Raw genomic sequence first — 16,139 nt, forward strand, 5'->3', positions numbered from 1 at the left:
GTTAGACATTACAAGGAGCCCTGGTGGTCCAGTGGTTAAGAGCTCGGCTGCTAACCAAAAGGTTGGCAATTCAAATCCACCAGCTGCTCCTTGGAAACCCTATGGGGCAGTTCTACTCTGTCTTATAGGGTCGCTATAAGTCAGAATCGACTCGACGGCAATGAGTGTTTTTGATTTTTTTAGACATTACCACTAGAACTGTATGAAGAAGAATGGGGCATCAGGACTGGAGGAAGACTCAATAACAACCTGTGTTATGCAGATGACACAACCTTGCTTGCTGAATGTGAGGAGGACTTGAAGCACTTACTGATGAAGATCAAAGACCACACACAGCCTTGAGTGTGGATTACATACACCTCAACATAACGAAAACAAAAATCCTCACAACTGGACCAGTAAACAACATCATGATAAATGGAGAAAAGATTGAAGTAGTCAAGGATTTTATTTTACTTGGATCCACAATCAACACCCACGGAAGCAGCAGTCAAGAAATCAAAAGACACATTGCACTGGGCAAATCTACTGCAAAAGACTGCTTTAAAGTGTTCAAAAGCAAAGATGTCACCTTGAAGACTAAGGTGCGCCTGACCAAGCTGTGGTATTTTCAGTCACATCATATGCATGCGAAAGCTGGACAATGAATAAGGAAGACCGAAGAAGAATTGACACCTTTGAATTGTGGTGTTGGCAAAGAATATCAAATATACCATGGACTACCAAAAGAGCGAACAAATCTGTCTTGGAAGTACAACCAGAATGCTCCTTAGAAGCAAGGATGGCGAGACTATGTCTTACATACTTTGGAGGTGTTGTTAGGAGGGGTGAGTCCCTGGAGAAGGACATCTTGTTTGGTAAAGTAGAGGGCCAACGAAAAAGAGGAAGACCCTCGACAAGATGGATTGATACAGTGGCTGCAGCAATGGGCTCAAGCATAATGATTGTGGGCATGGTGCAGGACCGGGCAGTGTTTCATTCTATTGTACGTAAGGTGGTTTGAGTTGGAACCGACTCAACGGCACCTAACAACAACAGATATTACAAGGGAGCAGCGGTGGTTCAGCGGTAGGATTCCCGCCTTCCATGTGGAAGACCTGGTGTCGATTCATGGCCAATGGGATTCATGTACAGCCACCACCTGTCTGTCAGTAGATGCTTGTGTGTGGCTATGATGCTGAGCAGGTTTTGGCGGAGCTTCTGGACTAAGACCAGGAAGAAAGGCCTGGTGATCTACTTCTAAAAATCAGCCAGTGAAATCCCTATGGATCACAATGATGTAAACTGCAGCCAATTGTGGGGATGGTGTGGGACCCAGCAACATTTTATTCCATTGTGCATGGGGTCGCCATGAGTCGGGGGCCCGCTCAATGGCAGCAAACAACAACAGAGACAAGTGTTTTGTCTTAACCTGACGATGATAGATCCTCTTCTTTCCAAAGCAGATCTTGTAAATAGAATTCTAAATGGCTTTAAGCGCAAATGCGGGAGGAGACCCACAGCCCTGCTCCTATTGGGCGTGCTCAGGGGATGCTCCCTATCATGGATTGAATTGTGTCACACAAAAATATGTGTCAATTTGGTTAGGCCATGATCCCCAGTATTGTGTGATTGTCCTCCATTTTGTGATTGTAATTTTATGTTAAAGAGGATTAGGGTGGGATTGTAACACCCTTACTAAGGTCACATCCCTGATCCAATGCAAAGGGAGTTTCCCCGGGGTGTGGCCTGCACCACCTTTTATCTTACAAGAGATGAAAGCAAGCAGAGAGCTGGGGACTTCATACCACCAAGAAAGAAGCACCAGGAGCAAAGCACATCGTTTGGACCCGGGGTTCCTGCACAGAGAAGCTCCTAGTCCAGGGGAAGATTGATGAGAAAGACATCCAGAGCCCATAGAGAGAAAGCCTTCCCCTGGAGCTGACGCCCTGAATTTGGACTTCTAGCCTACTAGACTGTGAGAAAATAAATTTCTCTTTGTTAAAGCCATCCACTTGTGGTATTTCTGTTACAGTAGCACTAGATGACTAAGACACTCACTGGGGGAAGAAGGGTACTCTGACGGACTGATGTCTGAATTAGACGTATGAGAAATCACCATGTTCCTTTAGTATACTCTGTCATTGGTTGAAGGTCCTTGGGGAAAACAAGGCTGATGCAGAGGCTTCCACTGTGAGCACCCTCCCATTGCCCCACAGGGGTTGGCAGTGGGCTTACGCCTGTCCTGCCTCATACTCAGAGGTTCTGAACTGGGGTCTAAATTTTAAAATGTTACCGTGATGCTCCTAAATATTGGGTCAGCCTAATAGTATTGCGCTATCAGAAGGCTTTGGTCAGCCACAGTGAGTTTTTTATTATGAAAATAACATAAATGGCAAATGGAGAAAAAAGCGGGTGTTGTGGGGCGTACTGCCACCTCTCCCCCACCTTTCGGGTGTCTCCAGGTTTAATGTCCTGTGCATCCTTTTTTAAAAAAAGTTACTGTGGGGAAATAGATATAACAAAACGTTTGCGTTTTAGTCTTTCGTGCGTACAGTTCAGTAACATTATTTACATTCCCCATGTTGTACAACCATCACCACTATCCATTTCCAAAGTTTTCCATCGCTCTTAACAGAAACTCAATACCTGCTCAACAGTGACTCCCCTTTCTCCCCCTCCCCACATGCCCCTGCCCAAAAAACCAAACCCGACTCATAGTGACCCTATAGGACAGAGTGGAACTGCCCCATAGGGTTTCCAAGGAGTGGCTGGTGGATTCGAACAGCCGACCTTTTGGTTAGCAGCTGAGCGCTTAACCACTGTGCCACCAGGGCTCCTAATAACCGCTAATAAACTTCAGTCTGTCTGTATTTTCCTCTTCTGGATTCTTCAGGTAAGTGGGATCACACGGTGTTGGTCCGTTTGTGTGTGACTTGTTTCACTCAGCCTGTGTTCAGGGTTCATCCGTGTTGTGGTGTGTATCAGCGCTTCATTTCTCTTTATGGCTGCGTAATATTCCGTTGCACGGATAAACCGGATTTTGTTTATTTATTCGTCCGTGGATGGACACTTGGGTGGTTCCTACCTTCTGGCTGTTGTGAACACTGCTGCAGTGAATGGTGGCGTACCTACGCCCCTTTCTCATGTCTAGTTCTACTTACAGCACATGTCCATTTGCTCGCGGTTCTTAATTAAGGTTTAAAATCCAGACTGAAATAAATATGTAAAAGAAAGACTGAACCTGGCAGCACGTGGAGGGGTGCCCCCTGTGCTGACAGCGCTTGGTGGGGTCCATGGCCCCAGGGTCCTGGGCTGGGATTCGGGGCCACTCTAGAATTGGGGATACGATGTCACTGCACTGTGCCTGATGTGGAGGTGCCTTGTCACCTGTCCAGGTGGGGCCCCAAAGACCCACAGCTATGCTCGTGTACCTGTTTCTTAATCCTGGGGTGAATTAAACAGAGAGCGTTTCCTGTTAGAAATTTAAATTCTCCTGAACCCTTTGTAGAACGTTACTTGTCCGTGCGAATTCACATATTTAATTTTTTCTGCATTCAATCCTCTCTAGACATACTGTGTAGAAAGGAAAGGTCAAATTTCGTTCAGCGTTTTTTCTTCTTCTTTTAGGTTGCTCTTGCGTCTGGTTGATGATTTTTTGTTGGTGACACCGCATCTAACACAAGCTAAAGCCTTTCTCAGGTACGTGTAACTGCTTTCACGGAGTCTGTGGAATTAGCACTACTCGTGCAATTAGGAAGCAGTTGGAGTCCCTGGGTGGGGCAGTTGGTTAATGCACTTGGCCGCTAACCAAAAGGTTAGCGGTTCGAGTCCACCCAGAGATGCCTCAGAAGAAAGGCCTGGTGAACTACTTCCCAAAAATCAACCGTTGAAATTTCGGCGGAGCACAGTTCTACTCTGACATGCACGGGGTCACCATGAGTTGGAACCCACTCGATGGCAACTTTTTTTTTTTTTAAATCAGTTCTCTAAGTCTCAGCTTCTGTTCTTTCCACTGCATCTCAGCATCCCTCCTAAGTAGCACCTGGCAGCATCGGGGATGCAGCTTCCAAGGCCCCATGGAGGGCAGAGGCCGCATGGTTGTGCAGATAGGCCGAAGGGTGGCGGGTGTGCTCACAGCCACAGGCCAGCGCCGCCTTTCCCGTGCAGGGGAAGGCCAGGGAAGACAGCAGTGAGCCCCAGGCGTCTTAGCTCCCTAGGGCCGCTGTAACAGAACTCCCACAAGTGGGTGTTTTAAAAGGCAGACATTTCTTTTCTCATGGTTCTGGAGGCTAAAAATCCAAGTCAGGGTCTCAGTCGGCTGTGTCACTTTTTCTGTGGGCCTCTCTCCTAGTTTCTGGTGTCCCTTTGCTTGTGGACAGGTTCGTCTTCCTCCGTGTGTGTCTCTGTCTCTGTTCTGCTCTTTTTATAGACACCACTCAGAATTGATTAAATTTAGGACCCACTCTGCTCTGGAATGACCTCATCAACACAAAAGGAAGCCCCTATTTCCAAACAAGAGCATATCTGCAGGTACCAAAAGACCAAACCCACCCCCATGGAGTCGATTCTGACTCTAGTGACCCTCCAGGACAGAGTAGAACTGCCCCCATAGAGTTTTCAAGGCTGTAAATCTTTATGGAAGCAGACTGCCACATCTTTCTCCCACGGAGCAACTGCTGGGTTCGAACCGCTGACCTTTTGGTTAGCAGCCGGGCACTTTAACCACTGCATCACCAGGGCTCCTATTTACAGGTACAGAGGTTAGGATTTCAACATATCTTTTGAGGGACACAATTCCGTAACATTACTCTAGGAGCTAGCATCCCATGGAGCCCCTTTGTAAGTTAACCAAAACCAAACCAAACCCATTGCTATCAAGTCGATTCTGACTCACAGTGACCCCATAGGACGGAGTAGAACTGCCCTGTAGAGTTTCCAAGGAGGGCCTGGTGGTTCAAACTGCCGACCTTTTGGTTAGCAGCCGTAGCTCTTAACCACTGCGCCACCAAGGTTTCCTTTGTAAGTCCCTGCTGCTGCTCCTTCACTGCTGTCTGCCTCTGTGACCTTCTGAGCACAGCCCCGCGCGGCCACCCTGGTCTTGAGTGATTGGCACATGATCAGGCCTCTCGAGGATGAGCCCCCATGATGGAGCCCAAAGCAGGGCCATGTCCTTTCTTTGGGGTCCCCGCCCAGTCCTGGCACTCCCTATTCCTCCGGGCTGCCTCTCTGAGTTCTGTGTAACGTTTAACGAGTGCTTTAGCATTCCCCTTTGGTGACAGTCCTTCTACCCCGCTGGCTAACGCTGCCTTCTGACCCAGGACCCTGGTGAGAGGCGTCCCAGAGTATGGCTGTGTGATCAACTTGCGGAAGACGGTGGTGAATTTCCCCGTGGACGATGGCCCAGGCCACGCGGCCATCCTTCAGCTGCCAGCCCACTGCTTGTTCCCCTGGTGCGGCCTGCTGCTCGACACCCGGACCCTGGAGGTCTTCTGTGACTACTCCAGGTGAGCACACCTGGTCAGGTGGGGAAGCTGGTCCAGTCCCATTCCTGCTCCCAGAGAGGCAGGTGATCGCTAATCCTGAAAGGCTCGTGGGCGTGGGGGCCCACCTTTCTGCCTAGGTCGAAACTTTCCTTCTCGGGGCGGGCGGAAGTGTGTCCTTCTCTCAGGAGTGAAGTAACTAGCGCGGTGGGGGTTCCTCTGGGCTTTCCCTTCGGAGAAGGAAATTGTGGGGCAGACACGGGGATGGCAGCATCTCTCAGACGCTGGGTGGATCTTAACATAGAGACTTCGTGCAGCCGTTTGATGGGGGTCTCTTTATCGCAAGGTGCACCCTTCAGCACCCGCTTTGTGGCCATCCTGGACGGCTTGGAGCAAACCGGAAAAAGATTTACAACAAACACTGGTCCAGAAAAATATGAGAACGGTCATGGGCAGACGGTTCGTAGAAGAAAGAGAGATAGATGCTAAACAAACAATTGAGAAGGTTTTATCGATTTAGTTGTCAAAAAAAACCCAATTTAAAACAACAGTGAGGTACCATTTTCCCCCTGAAATTGCAGTTCCTTTTCCGGGCTCATGTCATCAAGGTGGCGCAGTGGTTAAGCTCTCAGGCAACTAACCAAAAAGTCGGCAGTTCGAATCTACCAGCCGCTCCTTGAAAACCCTGTGCGGCAGTTCTACTCTGTCCTGTAGCGTCACTAGGAGTTGAAATCGACTCGACGGCAATGGTTTGAGTTTTGGTTGGTTGCTGATCGAGGTGGGGTGAGGGAGAAGCCACTCTGATGCATTTCTGAGGGGAGCGCGGACTGGCACAAGTTTTCTGGAAAGCAGCTTATTCGCATTAAAGACCTTAAAATGTTCATACATTTTCTTCCCAGTAATTCCACTTCTAAAAATCTGTCCTAAAGAAATAGCCAGAGATGTTATCAAAGATTTTACTTGTGACATTTTTAAATGTTCGGGATAATGTGTCTTTTTTATTATTATTTTTAAGATGATTTATTTTGTGTTTTGGTGTTGAGCATATACACAGCAGAACACTCACCCGTTCAGCAGTTTCTCCATGTACCGTTCAGTGGCGCTGATTACATTCTTCATGCTGTGCAACCATGCTCACCCTCCTTTTCTGAGTTGTTCTCCTATTAACATAAACTCACTGCCCCCTAAGCTTCCTATCTAGTCTATCAAATTGCTGTTATCAATTCGATCCCATGTAGATAGTTCTTCAAAAGGCAGACATTCCTTGCTAGTTAAGCTCAACTGTTGTTTGGTTTTAAGAAGACTTCGGGGGATAGTTTTGGTTTAAGGTTCAAAGATGATCTCAGGGCAATAGTTTCTGGAAAGCCCCTTATTCATATTAAAGTCCTTAAAATAGTCATGTATTTTTTCTCCAGTAATTCTACTTCTAGAAATCTATCCTTAAGAAGTAACCAGAGATATTTTCAAAGACTTTACTTAAACATTTTAAATATTCAGAGTAGCATGTCTCATAACGGCAGATAATGAAACGACCTAGATAAGTAGATAAAGTAGATTATTTTGTGCCCCCACGGGAAACCTCATTCTGCCATTCACATCATGTGCTGAAAGAATATTTAATAACGTGAAGCATTCTTTCAATATAACAGTGTTTACAAGCAGGATATGAGCTCTGCCTCCCAATGGTGTGAATTATATAGATCACACATGTCTGTCTTTGTGTATGTGCGTCTGAGGACAGTGACTAGGCAGATGTTGATGTTGGTGACCCAGCACCCAGTTGCTGGTGAGTCGACTCCGACTCATGGCAACCCCAGTGGTGTGTCAGAGTAGAACTGTGCTTCACAGGTTTTTCAATGGCTGATTTTTTTGGCAGTAGATTGCCAGGCCTTTCTTCCGAGGCACCTCTGGGTGGATGTGAACCTCCAACCTTTCAGATACAGCCAAGCATGTTAACCGTTGGCAGCACCCAGGGACTTCTTGTCGATAGTGGTGAGAGAACATTTTCCTTGTACTCTCCCGCGTCTCCCACATTTCTCATCGCGCGGATGCGTGTGCGGTCACACCAGCTGGGCTATGCTGCAGCCTTATGATGTGTCAGTGGCTGGTGGCAGACATGCGGAGATACAGATGAGCCCGTGCTGCGGAGGTCATTCCTTGCTCGCTGTGCATGCCCGGGGCCAGCTGTGGCTCTGCTCCGGCCCTCCTCATCCAGGCCCAGGCTGTGGGCGGTCCTGTTGGGGACATCACCTGATGCATCAGCAGGGGCAGAGCAGGTGGCAGGGCAAGGACGGCTTCTGACATGCAGAAGTGATGCCTGCACTTCCCTGAGTGTAGGTGGACCAGAGTCGCTCTCAGGCCACCCCCGTCAGTCTCCCCACGGGGAGGGGTGGGATGTCTGGTGAGGCAGAAAACGGGCCTGCCACATGGCATTGCTTTTGTTATATGCATGTTGTTAAAAGAAAAAAGAAAAAGTTGCAAAATTCCTGCTGGAAGAAATGCATTAAGTGGGGAGAAGCAGGAACGAGCTTGTGTAGGCCGAGGCTGTGGGACATTCCCCAGGCTGGACGCCCATAGGCGGCGCCCCCACTGCTGGGGGGCCATCCTGTGCTCAGTTGTCCTCATTACGCAGGGGGCGTGCAAGGAGGCACCTTCTTTGGGACTGAAACTGCCGTTGCACAGATTCAAACTCCAGGCGGTTTTGGGAGATGCGCCGGGTCGTGGATGCCATCCGTGGGCGCCTGCGTAGGGTCTTCCTTACGCCCCATGTAGCGATAGCGGCCTCCTTCCTCTGCGTCTCTGGGCTCAGACCACAGCGTGGCTTCTTTGTGCTTAGAAACATCCCCGAGCGCCAAGTCAGATGAGTGTCGGCTCGAGGGAGCCCAGCAGCCAGCGGCTCTGTGGGTTTTGCATGATTTGCGTTGTTGGCTGAGTCGTGTGCTGGTTTTATCTCACTTGTTTTCCACTAATGGACCTGTGAAACCAGCCGGGGCTTAGACAACCGAGGCGGTCAGCCCAGTCCCTGAGCGTGTGTGTGCATATGTGTGTGAGCACAGTCGGCGTGCGTCAGTGCATGAGCGTGCACGAGGGCTTGCCCAGGGCTCCGAGTTGTGACCATGACCGCTTACCGTCAGCCGGACATGTGTGCAGCGTGTCGTACTTGCTGTGACCAGGACATGGGTGGGTGGGAAGCGGGAAGGACGGGGGATAGGGAGGGCTCTCCTGAGCCAGGCTTTCACACAAAGCTGGGGAGCTGGCTGTGGGGTGGACATGCATGCTAGATGCTGTGAGGTGGACACACGTGCTCAGTGAAGTGAGGTGGACACGCGTCTGGCACTGTGATGTCGTCTTGTTTGGCACTGTGAGGTGGACACCCGTTTAGGGCTGTGAGGTGGACACACGTTTGGTACTATGAGGTGGATACACGTTGGTGCTGCGAGGTGGACATGTAGTTGGTGTTATGAGGTGGACTCAGACATTTGGTGCTGTGAGGTGGACACGTAGTTGGTGCTGTGAGGTGGATACACGTTTAATAATGTGAGGTAGACACATGTTTGGAAAGTGAGGTGGACTCACATTTGGCACTGGGAAGTGGTCTCTAGTTTGGTGCTGTGAGGTAGACACACGTTTAATGATGTGAGGTAGACACGTGTTTGGAATGTGAGGTGGACATGTTCAGTGCTTGAGGTAGACTCACGTTTGGCGCTGGGAGGTGGACTTTAGTTTGGTGCTGTGAGGCGGACGCACGTTTAATGATGTGAGGTAAATGTGTTTGGCACTGTGACGTGGACACGTGCTTGACTCTGTGAGGTGGACACATGTTTGACAGGCTCCCTCCCCTCCCCTCTGTGTCTGCAGTTACGCACGGACCTCAATCAAGGCGAGTCTTGTCTTCAATCACGGCTTCAAGGCCGGAAGAAACATGCGTCGCAAGCTCTTTGCAGTCTTGCGGCTGAAGTGTCACGGTCTGTTTCTGGATTTGCAGGTGAGCACGTGGACAGCATGTGGCGGAACAGATTCCAGAGCTAAGAGATCCTGCTGGCCTAAAATTCTGAATTGTGACGTTTGTATGGCTATCAGTTCATGCCCCTGTGGTTGTGTGTGTGTACATGTATGTGTAACTGTGTGCATGAGTGCTTGAGTATGCAAGCGTGTGTGTGAGTACACATGTATGCAGGAACATGCATGTGTGTATATACTTAAGTGTGCATGTGTGTGCACATCTGCATGGGCACATGTATGTGCACAGGTGTGCATGTCTGTGAGTGTGCATACGTGTGTACGTGAGTGTGTGTACATGCACACTTGTGTCCGTCCACTTTAACTTGGTTGCCGACTCCCCTCTCCTTGGCACCCAGTCCTTCCCGTAAAGAGTGTGGAGAGTCAGAGGCACTTGGTGGGCTCTGGGCTCTGGGACTAGACACACAAAGGTGAGGGGCTGGCTGTGGGGTGGGCGTGCACGTGCGGGCTTTCTCCTGGCCCCCGAGGGCCCGGCAGAACACAGCGGGTCTGACACTGTCCCACAGGTGGGGTAGCAAGCTGCCCCATACCGGCTGGGCTAGACTCCGCTGGAGAAACAGGTTGGTCTCCTATCAGAAAATTCCTCTCTGTTATTCAACTGACTGGTTGATAAAGCAGAGAAGAAATTCCAAGGACATTTTTACTGTGCTCTCTCTTTCTTTTTAACTCCAGGTGAACAGTCTTCAGACAGTTTACATCAATGTTTACAAGATCTTTCTCCTGCAGGCCTTCAGGTGGGTCACTGGGGTCACGTGGCCACCAGAGGGAGGCAGAGGGTCAGGGATGTCGGGATGGGGCCCTGGAGAGGCAGTCCTCTGCTGTTCTTTTGTCCCAGTGTTCTGTGCTGGAGCTTCTGAGGCTTAGGAGAGAGCAGTATCCGTTGAGTTTCTTTGGCAGCGGATGCCATCTCTTCTTCATTCTGGTCGTGCTCTGCTCCCTGAGAAGTACCCGTTTCCTGTTGTCCGTGTGATAGTAGTGTGGTCCTGGGTTGTCCCCGTGTTCTGGCACTGATCGTCCAGGGAGGGTACAGACCTGTTAGGGTGAACCCTCAGAGAAGGGTAAGGGGGGCGGAGGGAAGGCAGCCCCTCAGGGAGGGTGTGGGGGAGCAGAAGGCCTCTGGCGAGATTGGGGGCCAAGGGAGCACAGAGAATAGTCTTTGCTGGCACCCCCACCTCTCTGCACCCCAGAAAGGAGCAGCAGAGAGCTGGTTGCCCAGGGGTGAGGCATGCAAGGATTATTTTCTGCATCTGTTGTGAAGCAGGCTTATAATCTGTTACAGCAATTAAATAAGGGTCTGTGAAAGATGCGTCTGTGAAAACGTCATTCTAGGAAAGCTCTTTTTTACCCCAAAGAGTGACTCTGCCTCTGTGTCTCGGCATCGATGGCCACGGGCCCCATTGGTCCCCCTTTTAGTCAGGGAACCAAGAGGTGCGAGAGTCACGTTTGCTGAGTTCTAGAAACCCCTGCAGCCCTTGGGCCGTTTCTTCTCTCTTTGGTCTTTTTGTGGTTGTAGTTTTACATTTTCCTGACCATGCACCTGCGTTCTTGCGTGTAAGCTGCCTTGACACCTTTCCGGAAATATATTTGGAATATCAGTGGGAAATATCCACACAAGATCTTTCTCAGGGTCGGTGGCTTGCTGGGGCTTCTTCGGGGAGTGCTGACATCAGTCAGGTGATGGACTCGAGGTGTGGGCAGCGGCCAGCCCCCAGGTCCCTGGTGGCAACACGTCACCCGCACTCAGCTAATGGGGTCCTGCTCTTTCTTTTCCTGTGTTCAGCTCAGCATCACACTGTCTCCCCACCACTGGGCCCCTTACTCCATGGGCTCCTGGCTCAGGACAGCTGCCCTTCGGTGACACTGTGGGGACCCTGAGTTTGGGGAGGCTGCACCATTTGTCTCATGTGCGGACCGTCAGGTAGCACTGCGCCCCACAGGTAGAGTGGTGTGTAGTGGCATGAAGACAACAGTGGGTGCAGAGCCAGCACAAGTGTGGCCTTCCCTCAGATGTGTAAGAGGGGAGCATGTGGGCGTGCTGAGGGGACCCTCCCTGTGTCCCTCAAACAGGGAGAGTGGGGACGGGAGCCAGGTGTGACGTCACGGTGGTGACCGTGGTCCTGCAGACAGAGTGGCCGGGGGATTGAGGACAAGAGCTGGGTGTGATGTCACGGTGGTGACCGTGGTCCTGCAGACAGAGTGGCCGGGGGATTGAGGACAAGAGCTGGGTGTGATGTCACGGTGGTGACCGTGGTCCTGCAGACAGAGTGGCAGAGGAGTGGGACGGGAGCCAGGTGTGATGTCACGGTGGTGACCGTGGTCCTGCAGACAGAGTGGCAGGGGATTGGGGACGGGAGCCAGGTGTGATGTCACAGTGGTGACCATGGTCCTGCAGACAGAGTGGTAGGGGAGTGGGGATGGGAGCTGGGTGTGATGTCACGGTGGTGACCGTGGTCCTGCAGACAGAGTGGTAGGGGAGTGGGGATGGGAGCTGGGTGTGATGTCACGGTGGTGACCGTGGTCCTGCAGACAGAGTGGCAGGGGAGTGGGGACGGGAGCCAGGTGTGACGTCACAGTGGTGACCATGGTCCTGCAGACAGAGTGGCAGGGGGATTGAGGACAAGAGCTGGGTGTGATGTCACAGAGGTGACCATGGTCCTACAGACAGAGTGGCGGGGGAGTGGGGACAGGCTGGGCGTGACTGTGTTCGTTCAGATAGAGCGGGTGATGCTATGCTCGCTCATGTGGCTCCCAGACCCAACCCTCGCCTGTGCCCTCTGACCTGGTCCTTCGAGGAAGCCTCCAACATGATGGGGGTGTGGGGCAGAGCCCCCTCTGGGCATGGGCTGGAGCCTTGGGGGATGGAAGATCCTCCCGATGGAGGTCCTCTTCCTCCTCCGTGCTGAGCACTGTGACCTCCAGACAGATGCTGAGCAGCCTTACTCCCCTGGGAGGATCCTTCACCTGCAGTTGTGGTCCCCTCCCAGGCCTGGTAGTGTGGCCCCTGACCCAGTGACTTGGGCAACTTACCTTTTCTTAGAAAACATTTCTGAACTTGACTTTCAGGGAACATACTCCCTACCTCAGAGGGTCATTGGGAGGGTGACATCAGATTGCTTGTCTGCTCGATACACTGTCTTAATCTCCGAGTGCTGCTGTAACAAATACCCCCAGTGGGAAGCTCTAAAGACCAGACACTTCCTTACTGTTCAGGAGGCTAGAAGTCCAGATCAGGGTGAGGCTCTAGTGGGAGGTCCTCCTTTGTCAACTTCAGCTTCTAGTAGCTTCCGGCAACCCTTGTAGATGCATCTGTCTCCATCATAGTCTTCCTCTTCCCTTGTGAGTGTCTCTGTGTTTACTCTTCTCCTGGTATCACTCAGAAGTGATTAGGTTCAGGACCCACCCTACCCTGGTTTGTCCTCATTCACATAACAGAAGAAAACCCCTAGTTCCAAACAGGGTCATATTCATAGGTACAGGGCTTAGGATTTCAACATGTATTTTTAGGAGAGACAATTCAATCCATAACAGACACATCTGACATATTCCAGAAAGGGCTTAGGCAGGCGATGAGATCGGGTACTCAGGCACCTGGCAGAGGACTTGTCATGTGGTTGTGCACACACATGCAGTACACACATCTGCACACAGCAGACACATATGTGCACAGAGATATATGCACGCATGCATGTACACAGTTACACCTTAGGTACACATACACAGTCCTACATATGTAAACATGCAGGTATAAGCATGTACATGCAAACACACACATGTGCACATGTACACGTGCACACATACACATAATATATATTAACGCACACGCACATAAACACATGCACACGTAGACATCTACACACATCTACACATATATGCACACATTCACACGTGCACACAGATACATGCATAGAATGCACATGCCTACACGCACAGGTGTACATGCACACATAGACACAAACACGTTTTAGCCTGGAGACCTTCCTAACGCCACTTGCTCTCTCCCTTAGGTTCCATGCCTGCGTGCTCCAGCTCCCATTCAATCAGCAAGTTGGAAAGAATCCCTCGTTTTTCCTCAGGGTCATCTCTGACACGGCCTTATGCTGCTACTCCATTGTGAAAACCAAGAACGCAGGTATGCACAGGGCCTGCGGCCACGAAGGGCTGAGCCCCAGGCACCGTGTGGGTTTTGAGGGTCGCTGTCCGCGGTGCTGGTGAGATGGAGTTGCCCCTGCCCAAGGGCGCGCTCACACTGCTTAGCAGCGAAATGGGCCTGTGCGTGCCACTGTTGGTGTAAGCAGCATCCGCCTTCTTGGTGTTCAGAAAGTCAGGACATTCGGGAGGGTGGGGCTCGGAAATTTAGAGGTCCTCAGGCACCCAGAACTGGTTGTGCTACTGACACCCCTGCTGGTGAATGAATCTCCTAGCCTCCTGCTGACTGAGCAGGCGGTTCTTGGGATCAGGGTGGGTGGGAGGAGGTTGGGGAATTGGCAGCGGCCCTTCTCCCTGGAACAATGAGCAACATCATGATAAATGGAGAAAAGACTGAAGTTGTCAAGGATTTCATTTTACTTGGATCCACAATCAATACCCATGGAAGTAGCAGTCAGGAAATCAAAAGACACATTGCATTGGGCAGCTGTGCTGCAAAAGACCTCTTTCAAGTGTTGAAAAGCAAAGATATCACCTTGAAGACTAAGGTGCATCTGACCCAAGCCATGGTGTTTTCAGTCGCCAAGGGATTGACACAGTGGGCTCAAGCATAACAATTGTGAGGATGGCGCAGGACCGCACAGTGTTTCTTTTGTACATAGGGCAGCTGTGAGTCAGAACTAACTCAACGGCACCTAATAACAACAACTTCTCCCTTCATTCGTCCATCACACGTTGGGTGGCAAGTGCCTGGGCGCCTAAGCGGGGCAACAGCAGGCGTTCGGAGCCTGTGCCCGACAGCCCCTACCCCGCGCCGTCCTCCCCGTGTGTGATGGGGGCTCCTGCACAGACCTAGACCGGCCTGTTGGGAGGAAGCCGAGTCCCTGTCAACTCCCAGTGACCCCCTTCCCATCTCAGGAGCAGAAAAGTGATGGGGGACGCCCCGCTCCGCAGTGCGCCCGCTCTCTTCTTCCGGGACCCCGCCCTCCAGGTCCTGGTGCACCCTCACGGAGTTCCTCGCCTTCCGCTCTGCACACGGACCCCTCTGGTTGTCCAGAATCCAGGCCAGGCCACATCTCTGTGGTCCTCGGTTGGCGGTTTGACTTTTTGTTGGGTTATTTCTGTTTTGGAGATTTCATTTGGAGAAACAGAAGCGTTCTGGCTGGCAGGATTCTGTGGTGCTGGTGTTGGTGCAGCCCCTGAAAGGGGTCGCCTGCTTGCCCCTGGCCAGCCTGCCACCACCCTGGGCTCAGCCTGTCCTGGGCCTCTGAGCATGGCCGGCAGGTCTGAGACAGAGGATCTCTGAGGGAGCAAGGCAGGGGCTGGGTGGGCAGGTCCTAACTTCTCTTTTTACCTGCAGGGATGTTGCTGGGTGCTCCTGGAGCCATGGGACCATTCCCTTCTGAGGCGGCCCGCTGGCTCTGCCACCATGCCTTCCTGCTCAAACTGGCCCGCCACCGAGTCACCTATAAGTGTCTGTTGGGGACACTCAAGACAAGTGAGCCCGGGCAGAGGGAAGCCCTGTCACTATGCTGGAGCAGCAGCCTTGTCTGTGCGGTGATGGGCGGGGGGTGTGCGGGGACATTGGCTGCTAGTGAAATGCAGATTATAGCCACCCCCCAGTGTCTGATCTGGCGGGGGGTGGGAGCATCTGAGACCCACACTTAGAAGGTGCTCCCACAGCGAGTGGGTGTTGCAGGGTCATGGGCTCCCTCGCCTGCCCCCTGAGGGCTGGGACACCGCTGGGCCAGTTTACTTCTAGCTCCCACCTCATGGGCCCTCTGCCCCTCCTCTGCAGCCCCGAGGCCTGCGCCCCCTCTCTCGTCTCCTCCTCTCTAATAAACTGCACAGCCTCCTTCCTGCCTTTCCCCTACCCTTGCAGGCCTGCACTACCCCCCATCTCCTCCCGCCTCTCCCCTGCACTGGCAGGCCTGCACTCCCCCTCTCGTCTCCTCTCCCCTGCACTGGCGGGCCTGCACCCCCCTCTCGTCTCCTCTCCCCTGCACTGGCGGGCCTGCACTCCCCCTCTAGTCTCCTCCCGGCCTCTCCCCTGCACTGGAAGACCTGCATGTCCCCTCACTGAGCCCCCAGAGCCTGGAGTGGGTCAGAGCTCAGTAAGTGCAGCGGCTGTCACCTGGGCCACGGGGAAGGGCACTCGCCTCACGTCAGGGCCTCTCACTTCAGTCATTTTCTTGCAGCCAAGATGCAGCTGGGCCGCAAGATCCCGAAGGCCACAATGGCCCTGCTGGAGGCCGCCACCACCCCGTCCCTGTGCAGCGAATTCAAGACCATCCTGGACTGATGGCGGCAGGAGGCCCCTCCTGCAGCCTGGGACCAGCTCCAGGGCAGGTTTGGGCTTGAGCCCCCAGCAGCCACCATCGGTCTGCTTCTCCTTAGACGAACTCGAGAAGGGACTGTTGGGTTGGCCGGCCGGGGGAGGCTCTTTGTGGCCGCTGTCCTGCCCCGCTCCCTGTGCTGCTGGAGCGCACTGGTGGCTGGGCTGTCCTGGGG

General features: G+C 52.2%; 1 protein-coding gene across 1 annotated transcript in view; it reads left to right on the forward strand.

Annotated features, from left to right (window-relative positions):
- Positions 1-15,930, forward strand: part of TERT (telomerase reverse transcriptase) — a 51,201-nt gene extending 35,271 nt beyond the window's left edge. The window contains exons 10-15 of the mRNA XM_023734818.1: positions 3,610-3,681; positions 9,321-9,447; positions 10,155-10,216; positions 13,487-13,611; positions 14,989-15,126; positions 15,827-15,930. Of these exons, the coding sequence (XP_023590586.1) occupies positions 3,610-3,681; positions 9,321-9,447; positions 10,155-10,216; positions 13,487-13,611; positions 14,989-15,126; positions 15,827-15,930 (628 nt within the window). The remainder of the gene's footprint in view (positions 1-3,609; positions 3,682-9,320; positions 9,448-10,154; positions 10,217-13,486; positions 13,612-14,988; positions 15,127-15,826) is intronic.
- The last annotated feature ends 209 nt before the right edge of the window (positions 15,931-16,139 follow it).

The sequence above is a fragment of the Trichechus manatus genome, unplaced genomic scaffold (genome assembly GCF_000243295.1).
Source record: "Trichechus manatus latirostris isolate Lorelei unplaced genomic scaffold, TriManLat1.0 scaffold00072, whole genome shotgun sequence".
Taxonomy (NCBI): Eukaryota; Metazoa; Chordata; class Mammalia; order Sirenia; family Trichechidae; genus Trichechus; species Trichechus manatus.